Raw genomic sequence first — 12,695 nt, 5'->3', positions numbered from 1 at the left:
GACTCGAACCGACGGTGTGCAAGTCTCAAACATTCTAGAAAAAAACCCGTCTTTCATGTTCTTTAGCCATACATGCATCTTCTTTTTTGATAAGCAATCCATAAAATACTCTCCACGTACGTATAATTAATATGAGGGAACAATATGAATGCCCAACTCTTTTTGTTTTTTTTTTTATTCATCAAATTATAAGAAACACAAACGTCCAACTTTACAAAGTGAGTTGTGACGTCCCACATGAAATACCATCAACAAATAATAACAAGACCTTAATTGCAAATGATAATGGAAACTCAACAGAAATCCCATTGAGGTTGTTCCAATGTAAAACAATTATCAAAGCATAGTTAATTGCATGAATAATTGAATCATCAAAACAATCCAATTTTATCCCACTTTCTCCTTGTGTATATATATATGCTTTATTCATGATATATATATATAAACTATTGACTATATATATTAGAACATGTCAACGAATCAACTCAATCCAATAATTTAAATTGTCAGGTAAGGTCCAAGATATAATTTATATTATTCTCTAATACATTCCTTCAAGTGAAAAGCCATTTGAACTTAAGTTGTTAGGTAAGGTTCACATTACCTTGTGTTTAATTTTTATCAAATAAATAGGAATGATGATATTCGAACTCGTGACCGCTTGATTATCAAGGATCTGATACCATGTTAAAAAAACAACTTAACCCAATAATTTAAACTATTAGATAAAATCTAAGATATAATTTATATTATTCTTTAACAGAATAAGATATCATGAATATATACTTTTGGCAAGAGATTAAGAACTCACAGAAAGATCTTAATTTGGCAAGAGATTAAGGACTCACGGATGGGGATGAATGCCTCGCAATGCGGCATACATAAGCCGATCAAGCATGAAGGGGCCACCGCTCCCCGCCATATTGCACATCCGCTTCCATTGACATAAGCATGCACCAAATTATTAGATTATGTATTGTTTAGCTCTCAAATCGTTTGCCACTAAGACAAACCAATGTGGATCCCACTTAGCATAATTATTAGATTATGTATTGGCTGCCACTTGGAACCCAAAACAGCCATACAAGGATCAATATAGAAATCAGAATATTCAAATTGACCCACCTTCCTAGTAAATGCAGCACACCAAGGATCAATCTCACACTCTCAGTACACGTGTGAGAGAGTGAGATTCTCGCATTCTTGAAAATCTCCATTTTATTACATCATTATTTTGGATAGAAGCCTTCACATTTCACACCCCAACTGCCTATATATATATAGTGGTCTCATTAGCCATTTATACTTAGGAGACGCATACAAGCAACTTGAGCTTCGAGTAGTCTTCCTCTCTTTTTTTCCCCTCTTCTCCTTCTCTTGATCTTCTCATTAATTACCAAACCTTAAACTAGAAATCAACGAAAAAAAATGGAGGGGAATGGTTGTTTAGGAAGTTTTTTTCAAAGATGCAAGCCCTACATAGCCATGATATCTTTGCAATTTGGCTATGCTGGCATGAACATCATCACCAAGGTTTCTCTTAATCGAGGGATGAGTCATTATGTGCTAGTGGTCTATAGGCATGCCTTTGCTACTGCTGTTATTGCTCCTTTTGCTATTATTCTTGAGAGGTATACAAATAGGTTACCATGATTAAGAGAGTGCTAAAGCTTACCAATCTTTAGTAGAAAAATAAATTTATTCACCATGTTTTCTTATTATTTATGTACAGGAAAGTACGGCCAAAGATTACATTTCCCATCTTCATGCAAATGTTTGTGCTTGGTCTTCTTGGGTTAGTGTTTTTTTTCTCCTTGGCATTACATGGTTCAAAACTTCTGGAAGATTTTGAAGTTAAAAAGACAGTCAATCATAACTTGTTCCTTTTGTCCTTTCTTATTCGAACAGGCCTGTGATTGATCAAAACTTTTACTATGCTGGGCTGAAATTCACTTCTCCAACCTTTTCTTGTGCCATGAGTAACATGCTGCCTGCGATGACATTTGTCATGGCAGTTCTTTGCAGGTACTGTAATAATTTCTCTGTTTCAAACTCTATTTTCTTTCCCTGTAGTCTGTACTTCTCCTTTGTAGCTTTGGTCTGAGTGACAACTGATATACTTTTGCTTTGATGGGCCTGTGCTAAAAACATAAAGGATGGAGGTCGTGGACATAAAGAAAGTTAGATGCCAAGCAAAGGTGATTGGAACCATAGTAACCGTGGCTGGAGCCATGTTCATGACATTGTACAAAGGTCAGGCTATCAATTTGATGTGGTCGTCTAAGCATGTCAGCACTCAGACATCTTCTGCTACTGCCACAACTGGATCAGCTGACAAAGATTGGCTTATGGGTTCCATTCTCCTCATCATCGCTACACTTGCCTGGGCATCATTCTTCATTCTCCAGGTAAATAGAATGAATAATACAAATTTTTGTTTGTGATTTTTTAAAAAACAACTCAAGACTTTAACTTTCTGTTGCTTTGTTTCTTACAGGCAGTGACACTTAGAAGGTACTCAGCTCAGCTTTCTCTTACAACCATTGTGTGCTTTTTGGGTACTCTACAGTCCATAGCTGTCACTTTTGTGATGGAACACAAACCTTCTGCTTGGACCATTGGCTGGGACATGAATCTTCTTGCTGCTGCCTATGCTGTGAGACTCTCTCTCTCTCTCTCTCTCTCTCTCTCTCTCTCTCTATCTCTATCTCTCTATCTGTTGATAGTAAAGGTACTAATAAGTGTAATTTTCCATTTTCAGGGAATTGTGTCTTCAAGCATTGCATACTATGTTCAAGGACTTGTCATGCAAAAACGAGGGCCTGTCTTTGTCACTGCTTTTAGTCCTTTGATGATGATCATAGTTGCAATCATGGGCTCTTTCATCTTGGCTGAGAACATTTATGTTGGAGGGTAAGTTCTTACTCCCTCCCAAAAAAAACTAGTCTGCCATTTTTACTTTCGGATTTGACACACTCACCGATAACTTTTTTTTGTTTGGTTTTACAGTGTTCTTGGTGCTATATTAATCGTAGCTGGACTCTATGCGGTTCTATGGGGAAAGTACAAGGAACACAAGGAAAAAGAAGCAGAAACGATCCCTGAACCAATCAAAGAGAATGGAGAGAATGGTCACACAGAAGGAATGATTCAGGATATTGAAGCTAACAATGACATTGAGAGGCAATCAAATCAAGCTAACAATGTGACCTTGCAAGCCCTGGCTATTACTCTTCCAATTTCACAGCCTCCCATGATAGCCAAGGAAGCACCAAGAGCTTAATTAGTGTAGGAAAAAGATGAGATAAAGAGAGAAATAATAGAGGGCTAAATTCAGGAAAATCAAGCTTCTTTTTCTCTTCTGCAATTTCAACTTTAGTATTTTTACCTTTTTTTTTTTTTTTTTTGGGGGGGGGGGTGGCGGCTTTGCCTTTGTTTTTATTTTCTTTTTTGTGGGAGATAAAATTATGGAAATGAGAAAATGCATAATCTTCTTTCATGGCTTCTATCATTATTGTGTGTCCTGTCAAAAGCTTGAGCTCCAAACTCCAAAGGCAGATTCCACTCAGCGTGTGGCTGCCTTCGTTTTTTTTTTTCTTTTTTTTTCCCATCATGTCACCTCTTACGAATACGATGGACTTTTTATATATTATGCTGTGATTGTGCATGTGTAGTTGTGAGTGTGGTTATTTTTAAAGTAATTTTTATATTAAAATAATATTTTTTATTTTTTAAAAATTATTTTTTAAAATTAATATTAAAGTGATTTAAAACATATAAAAAAAATTAATTTTTAATAAAAAAAAATTTAATTTTCTTGAAACATGAGTTGACTTCATTTTCAAACACTCTTTAATCACCCTTCATTTTATTTTATTTTTTAACCATTGCATGCTATACGTCGTTTTTGTCATCACTATTATTCACAAATCAAGTAATGATGGAAACACTCATCTTATCTTGAGACTTGAATGTGTTAGTTCAAATATTGATTATTCTCTTCAAATGGGATGGTGCAATTAATATAGATTTTGTTTTAGTATTAAATTAACTACCAATTTATATTTGCATTTTTTTAAAGGAAATAACATTTTTATTCATTCATTAATATGAGAATCCTATTGTCATGTGACTAGTGTCTAGTTAATTTCTACCTTGAATGATTTGATTTGGAGAAATCAAGTGTTTGTGTGTATAAACTATTTTTTAAAGTTATCAAACACAATCATGATCCATCTCAAGATTTAAATTATGAGATAAAAAAAAAAAAGTTAATCTGAAATAATATTATTTTAATTTTTAAAATAAAAAAATAAAAATAATATTATTTTAAACCAAATTTTAATGAAGTTGTAAATTTCCCTGCCGAATCACCTGAGATGCAAAAAAACAATTCTATTTATTGAAGGTATTAAACACAACCCAGTCTATTTTTTGAACTTGGCCTAGTTAGGTACCAGATCAACGCCCAGTTTTAATAACCCATGCAACTGCCCATCTCCTAAAAAGCTACAAATTAAAGTGAAAGCAAAAACATAAAAGCCACATGCCTTGATCAGATCATGTAGCCCCGACGGTGTTCATCAGTAATTCTTGAAATGAAGTCTGTAATTTTGTCACCTAGAAACCAATTTCCAGCTCCGCTCCACTAGTGGCCTCACTGTATCTATGACGTGATTCTCGAGTGAGCTCCCAAACAAAAATTAATTTAATAACAGTGATTCCATCGTCAATTCTTCTAGGTTTTCAATCCATCAGATCTTTCGTCGAATAACCCAGGAGGGAATATAATGTTGACACCTTGCACCATGCAAAGTGATGATCAGATCACACCCAGTAGTGATGCAAACAATGACTTAAAATAAGTCTGGAATCCAGTGAACACAGACATGCCTCTTCCACGTACAATTAATGTTCTGATTCCTAATTTCTATTTCGAGCGCCATAAGTGGTCTGGTTGCTGTGCTGATCAGTAATCTCTCGCTTGTTAGGATAGTATTATCAGTGCCATGCGCACCTCTCCCTTCCACCTTGATCTCCTCCTCTAACCTCTCACAATCTCCTGTTGTCGCCATCCTGTTCACATCGATAGAAGGTTGATTCTGGTTAGAAAATAGTATAAATCATATCCCGAGACTTTACCTAATAACTTAAGTTATTGGATTGAGATGGTTCTTTAACATGGTATCAGAGCCTTGATAATCAAGCGATCACGAGTTCGAATCTCACCATCTCCATTTAATTATTTGATAAAAATTAAACACAAGATAATATGGGTCTGAACAAGTTTCAAAAGAATTTTCACTTAAAAAAATATGTTAGAAAATAATATAAATTATATCCTGATATCTAATAATTTAAATTATTAGATTGAGATGGTATATCGATCCTAGGCTATGCGCTGATAATGTCTTCTGGGATTTGCTCAAAGCCTGTATATGGAATATTAACATTGAAAAGTTGCGTTGGAATCTCATGCTGCAATTTCAATCATTTTCTAAACCAACGAGACAATCACGGGACTCCATGAATATTTATTATTTTTTTTATTTTTTAAAAAAAAAAAGATTGGAAAGTAGTGCAAATTTAGATAAACTGGGTATATTAGTCAATTTTTCCCTATTTATTTATTAAAAATCTCCGAAAGGGCTGAAGAGCCACTAATTGTAGATTTCTCCATTAGAAAAATAATGTTGGTGGAAGATTAGGTGGGTATCAATGGATGATTAATTAAGGACAGAACATTCCGATCCAGCTTAATCTAGACTTTCATTAATTAGATAATTAGTACAGAACCTTCAACTTGTGAATTTTGATGCTATGCCAAAATCCACTAGGAAAAAAAGGAATTAATGGTTCCAAACTTTCTCATCTTTTAGTGTAATACATAAAAGAAGTTGACCTTTGATTTACTTTTGTGTTATTTTTAAAGATTAAATTATATTTAGAATTTAATTTTTAGCATTTAAAATTATTTTAAACATGAGATTCTATACAAAAAAAAAAAAAAATTGAATTCAATCCAAAAATTGCAAACATGCTATCTATGAAAAAAAAAATATTTTCCTTTTGGCGAGAGGTTTAGACTCTCTAATTAAGCTTGGATTGGTTAAAAAAAAAAAAAAAAAAGCAGATTTTTCCAATTTGGATGAATTTGACTAGAGCAATATTGATAAATACCACTAGCTAGCTAGAAAGAAGTGTGTATGTTGCATGGAAATCACTAGCATTGAAAATGATCATGCAACATCGGTTCTCCACATATTTTTTGTTGCACTCTTCCGAGTTGATTTGCCCTCTAGCAAGGGGACACTCAAGACAAGGCTCAAAATCAATATTCTTATATGAAATATCAACCCCCACTAAGTTTTATTATATAGTTTTCTTTAGTGCAATTATTTTCATATAATGCTTGCTTTCATCACGTCGTGTGCTTCAGCTTTTTATCCAATTCCATTAATTATGCAGATTCACAATTAAATATTCATGACGACAAGAGCATCCACTATTTAATAAGAATTGATTGCAATTGATTCTTATAAAGACTAAGATGGTTTTAGTGCAAGTTTGACTAATCAATATGCACAGCAATATTGTGGAAAAAATACATGGACAGGGAAAAAAATTATTATTAAAAAAAAAAAAACACAATTTGATGTCTTGCTTTTTGGGAAAGAGACAAAGGTGATGGGAGCCACTTTTTGGCTAATAATTATTAGATATATCTAACTTCATTGCATCATCTAAGAGTCCTGGCTAAGTTTATTTTTAAAAAAATTATTTTAACATTAATATATTAAAATGATACAAAATCATTTAAAAATTTAATTTCAAGCAAAAATAAATAAGTTTTAACAAGAAATAGGTTTAACCTCAATTTCAAACAATACCCAATGTTTTTCCCTTGAATGAATAAATTTAGATTTGCTTCTCTTTTTTTTCTTTTTTTTTCTTGCATCATGAGCTGAACATGGAGATAAAATTGGGTTAGGCTAAAATTAATTATAAAATTGGAGCCAATTTCACTATTAGGCATACCCAATTTCATTGACATCTAATAAATCAATGTCCCAAAATTGGGCTGTGTTGGGCTGGACTTGGAGCCTAACTTTTCCTTAAGAAAGGAGATTGGCTAGGCTTTTGCAAGCCCCGTAAGGTAAAATGGGCTTGTTTTTTAGCTTTGGACTACCAGACCATTTAAAGAAAGGAAACTTTTCTAGATCAATTCAAGCCAGTGGGCTTGGCATTCTTTGTCCAGACTAGTTTAGCAAAAAATGTACTTCGAGACCGATTGCTGACTTGGAAAAGTAAACCAATATAAAATTTATATCATTATTTTAATATTATAATTACGGTTTTTATAATTAAGAAAATCGGCATTTACGTAGATGGGCTTGGAAGGAAATGGCTTAGGACGAAACCCATTTAACTTCAAAAAAATATAAAAAAATAAATGTCGTTTTAATTTATTTTTTAAATAGAACACTTACTTTTCCTAACAGAGAAATCTTAACTGAGAGTGGCAATAAAAGGAGGGAAACCAACAACGGCTTATCTTCAACTCCAGCGCACAAACACACACACACTCTTATCTATCTATATCTCTTAATTCAAATGGAACACTTGTCGTTGAGTTCCTCTTTGCAAGATGAAATCCAAACCGACAATTCTGGATTGCCCGAGAAAACAATCGGAAGCCAAGGGCTAAGGAAAAAGATAGTGAAGAAGGGAATTTCATGGCAAACTCCATTTCCTGGAGATGAAGTGGAAGGTACATAAACAAGCCATCGAATCATTGTCTATGCCTTTTTTCTTCTTCTTTTTAGATTTACAGGACAAGGGTCAGTTTGTTTCAATGTTTGTCACTTGACGGAGTAGCTTTAGACTTCAAGAACTGTGGTTTTAGAGATTCATCGAGAAGGCTTACATGAGTTTTCCTGGGAATGCAAACTATTGTTGCAGTTCATTTCAATGGATATATCGAAGGTGGGGCAAGTCTTGAGTCAAGTCGTGATAAAGGGGTTCCCTTTAAGTTCAAATTAGGCCAGGGTAAGTAGTGCTAATCAATCCATATCAATGGCGGTATGTCTACACTGTTGGCTACATTGATGATAAGTTTTTGTTTGGTGTTTGGGTTGTAGGTGAAGTAATCAAAGGATGGGATGAAGGGGTTGCCACCATGAAGAATGGAGAAAGAGCAATTTTTACGGTACCGCCAAACTTGGCCTACGGGGAGGCTGGTTCTCCACCACTGATTCCTCCCAATGCAACTCTTGTTTTTGATATTGAGATGCTCTCTTGGAGTAGCATCAGGGATTTAACAGGCGATGGAGGAATATTGAAGAAGATGATGAAGGAGGGTGAAGGATGGGCTACACCAAGAGATGGAGATGAAGTTTTAGGTAAACTTCTGCTCTTGTAATCATAAACTTCTGCTGTATAATCAACTCTAAATCATGAGCACAGTTTGACTTTTATAATGAGTGGTTTATCAGCAAAATATAATGCATTTCCATCTCTGCAGTGAAGTATGAGGCAAGGATTGAGACTGGAATGCTTGTCTCCAAATCCGAGGAAGGTGCTGAGTTTCATGTAGGAGATGGTAAGTGTATTGTGTTGATAACATTTTTCCCATGTTAAATTTCTTGAGATTTGAAACATAAGTTGTTGATTCGAAAAAGGGTTTTTAGGTCGTTAGATTATCAAGTAAACATAAATTTATATCTTTATTGAAAAAACGATGTTATTTAGTGTTTATTTTTAAATTAGAGTATAAAAATAAAATAAATACTTTACTTTTCTCAATAATTAATCCATTTATAAACATATCTTCAAATGTTATTTTGGAATGCAATTGTCCAGGCCCTCCAGGGTATAATTTTTTTTTTTTGTTATATATTTTACTTTATCTTAAAAATATATTTTCTTATTAATACAAGCCAAAATATTATAACAAAATGCCTCCTTGATATTTGTATTAAAATAAATAAATAGAGCGTTTAGAGTTAGTGGGAATGTCATTAGCAAAAATAAAATGCCAATAAAAAATAAAAATGCTATTTATGTTAATATTATAAGTTTTTTTTTTAAAGGAAAACTGCTATTTATATTATTTATGTTATTATGACGAGTTTTTTTTTCTAATTAAAACTCAATTTAATCAAATTTAAAGTTGTATACTTATCATGTTCAACCTACCGAACCAAGGTTTAATAACTATAATTTAAAGATTTTAAGAATTTTTAGAAGTGTAGTTATAATTAATTTTTAAGTATTTTTTTTTATTTGGAAAAATCATCAAAATAATATATTTTTATTTTTTAAAAATTATTTTTAACATCAGTACAAAATATTTAAAAACACTAAAAAAAATATTAATTTAAAATTAAAAAAAATTACAAAAACAAACACAAACTGATTTTTTTATTCTTTTTTTGCTGCTTTCGTTTAGACTATCTATGTCCTGCCTTGAGCAGAGCAGTGAAGACAATGAGAAAGGGTGAGAAAGCAGAGCTAGCAGTAAGACTTTCTTGTAAGTTTGTTCACTTTTTTCCTAGCTAGATAATTTTCCTTGTTCCTGGACGATTTCCTTTCTTTTGGTATCTTCTTCTTTCTGCTGTGCTCATTAATTAATCTAAGATCATTTTTCGTCAGATGGCTTCATTGAAAAAGGAAATTTAGCTCCTGACATTGAAAGTAACATTCCACCTTATTCTAATTTAACCATCCAACTTGAGCTTGTATCATGGAGAAGTGTCACCGATGTCACCGGAGATAAGAAGGTCCTTAAAAAAATTGTAAAAGCCGGTGAAGGATTCGATCGTCCGACCGAGGGATCCCATGTGAAAGGTAATCCCCCACATGACTATTATATTTCAGATTAGAAGGTCACAACAATGGTGTAATTTCGTTTGACCTGCCTGTGTTTGCAGTGACATATGTTGGCAAACTTGAAGATGGAACAGTTTTTGACAGGAAAGGGACTAATGGAGAGCCCTTTGAATTCATAACTTTGGAAGGTATTTTGCAATTTACGCATCCCTAGCTCTTGCAGAAATGAGTTATAAGCAACAATTTTGTGTAAAATCAATACATTTTTGCTCTTCACGATTCCAGAACAAGTAAATGAGGGTCTAGACAGGGCCATTATGACTATGAAGAAAGGAGAGCACGCCACAGTGACCGTGGATGCCAAATATCTCCATGGCCATGACATATCAGGAATGCTTCCTGCAAATTCGATGCTTCATTATGAAGTTGAGCTGCTTGATTTTATTAAGGTTATTGTTCGAACTGCTTAAACTTGTTTAAGTCTCGGCTTTCTGGCAAATGCTCAAAGAAGATGTTGTCACAACTCTGACCTCTGCGCAGGAGAAACCATTCTGGAAAATGGATACACACGAGAAACTAGAAGCAAGTGAGAGGAAGAAGCAAGATGGCAATGTGCTATTCAAGGCAGGAAAATTCTGGCGTGCCTCTAAGAAATACGACAAGGCAAGTCCAAACTGAGAAAAATACATCACCCCTTTAAGATTTTAGTATCATTTTCAGTATTTAAACTGCAGAATTTTCTGAACTACAAATTCCAGGCTGCAAAATACGTCGAGTTCGACCACTCTTTCACTGATGAGGAAATGTGCCAGGCAAAAAGCTTGAGGCTATCATGTTACCTGAATAACGCAGCCTGTAAGCTTAAATCAGGGGAGTTCCTTGAAGCTTCAAGGCTATGCACGAAGGTTTATTTTCCTCAAATTAATTAGCTAAAAAACCCCATTTAGCTATCTTTTTTCCTCCATAAAAACCATGTTTAATCCACTACAGGTTTTAGAACTTGATCCACTCAATGTCAAAGCTCTGTTCAGACGATCGCAAGCATACTTGAAAACATCTGAATTAGAGAAAGCTGAGGCAGATATAAAGAAAGCTCTCGCCGTTGATCCAAATAATAGGCAAGTGTACAAGCCAACATATTTAGTTTTTTTCTTTTTTTTTTTCTTTTTATAATCATCTTTCTCCTTGTGATAACAGAGAAGTGAAACTGGAGTACAAGGAGCTGAAAGATAAGCAAAGAGAGTATGAGAAATATCAAGCTGAGCTTTTCAGCACCATGGTTTCAAGGATGGGTTGATCAAACTTCAAGTTATACTGTGTAATGATATAAATATTTTTTTTATTTGATTAATATAAAAAAAAAATGTACAAACAAAGAGATATCCATGAATCGTATTTTTGCTCAATTTAATACTTTTTTTTTTATTTAATTTATAGGAGATGCTATAATATATTGTGTTTAATAAGCAAAAAGTGAAATGCCAATAGCGGAATCCATGAAGGGGCCATGGGAATCTACCCATCTGGGCTTAGGTCCACCAGCCTCCAGATGGGCTTGACGCATTCAATGGAAATGTGGCCTCTCTTTTTTCCTTATTTCGTAAAAGAATAAAAATTTATATTTTTTTAATATGTGTCAATTTATTCAACATTATTACACAAAAAAATAAAAAAATTCTATTCGTGTTAATATTAGGAATTTTTTTAAAAAGGAAAACTGCTATTATTTATATAAAAAAAGGAAAACTGCTATTTATATTATTTATGTTATCATTGGGAGTTTTTTCTTAAAGGAGAACTGATATTTATTTTATTTATGTTATTATTGGGAGCTTTAAAAAAAAAAAAAACCGCCTTGACTAATAATAAATAAATGTTATTATTAGGGTCATCCAGTCGTCATTTTAAAATGGTGGATGGTGTTAGGTACTTCCGGCGGGCCACCGTGGTCCTTATCTCTCCTCTGATTTTTTTTTATTTTTTATTTTTTTCCTTTCCTTCCTCTTTTAAGCTATGATTTTTTTTTGTTTTTTTTTTTTTTTTTTTTGTTAATGTCATGATCAATGGTTTGATAACGATGCATGATAGTTGCCAGCTTCTCAAGAAAATTCTGGCCTACCAACCCACCACCAAACAAGCTGGGTCCCTCGAGGCCTTGACCCTTTACCTTCCTCACCCATTTTATACCAAATTCACCATCCAAATGTCATATATTAAATCTTTTGTATTTCTGTTTTTTACTAGTTGGTGGATTTGAGACCACGTTAGAGTCCAATCGTGCTGAGGGTTTAGATTTTCGAGTTAATCTGTGGATTAATTTTTAAATTAATATTTTAGACTCTTTTTTAAATAATATTATTTTAAATATAAATTAAAAACTGATAGTTTGACTTATCAAATTACCTAAATTTAATATAAAAAAACCTTGAAAGCCAATCTAATCTAAGCTAGGGTTTAAGAGTCCGTTTAAAAACACGATATGAGTTTCTTTAAATTTTAAAAAAATATTATATATTAAATATTATATATTAAACCTAATCCAAATATCATATATTAAATCTTTTGTATTTCTGTTTTTTCTTGGTGGATTTGAGACCACCTTAGAGTCCAATCTTGCTGAGGGTTTAGACTTTAGATTATTCGGTTAATTTATTGGTTATTGAGTTAATTTTAAAGTAATATTTTAGATGGGTTTTTTTAAATAAAATTATTTTAAATATAAATTTTTTAAAAAATAAAACTAATTCGATTATTTCTTATTTAAGTTTGACTTATCAAATTACCTAAATTTAATATACAAAATGATTTGAAAACAAATCTAATCCAAGCTAGATTTTAAAAAAAATTTTGGGAACGCTGTTGAA

The 12,695-nt window shown here is 33.0% G+C and overlaps 2 protein-coding genes across 2 annotated transcripts; both read left to right on the top strand.

The window, feature by feature from the left end:
• The first annotated feature begins 1,296 nt into the window (after positions 1–1,296).
• LOC118052999 (WAT1-related protein At5g07050) lies at positions 1,297–3,511 on the top strand. The gene is made up of 7 exons (XM_035064112.2): positions 1,297–1,631; positions 1,733–1,795; positions 1,909–2,025; positions 2,156–2,408; positions 2,498–2,656; positions 2,762–2,913; positions 3,010–3,511. Exons 1-7 carry the CDS (start codon positions 1,429–1,431, stop codon positions 3,281–3,283), a joined length of 1,221 nt encoding a protein of 406 aa, XP_034920003.1. The 5' UTR covers positions 1,297–1,428; the 3' UTR covers positions 3,284–3,511.
• A 4,003-nt stretch (positions 3,512–7,514) lies between these two features.
• On the top strand, positions 7,515–11,261 carry LOC118052998 (70 kDa peptidyl-prolyl isomerase-like). The gene is made up of 12 exons (XM_035064110.2): positions 7,515–7,771; positions 7,963–8,049; positions 8,142–8,402; positions 8,525–8,602; positions 9,452–9,532; positions 9,655–9,849; positions 9,933–10,019; positions 10,117–10,280; positions 10,372–10,494; positions 10,590–10,736; positions 10,822–10,949; positions 11,029–11,261. Exons 1-12 carry the CDS (start codon positions 7,615–7,617, stop codon positions 11,126–11,128), a joined length of 1,608 nt encoding a protein of 535 aa, XP_034920001.1. The 5' UTR covers positions 7,515–7,614; the 3' UTR covers positions 11,129–11,261.
• Positions 11,262–12,695: the final 1,434 nt, after the last annotated feature.

The sequence above is a fragment of the Populus alba genome, chromosome 6 (genome assembly GCF_005239225.2).
Source record: "Populus alba chromosome 6, ASM523922v2, whole genome shotgun sequence".
Lineage (NCBI taxonomy): Eukaryota > Viridiplantae > Streptophyta > Magnoliopsida > Malpighiales > Salicaceae > Populus > Populus alba.
This window is presented reverse-complemented; position numbering and strand designations above follow the sequence as displayed.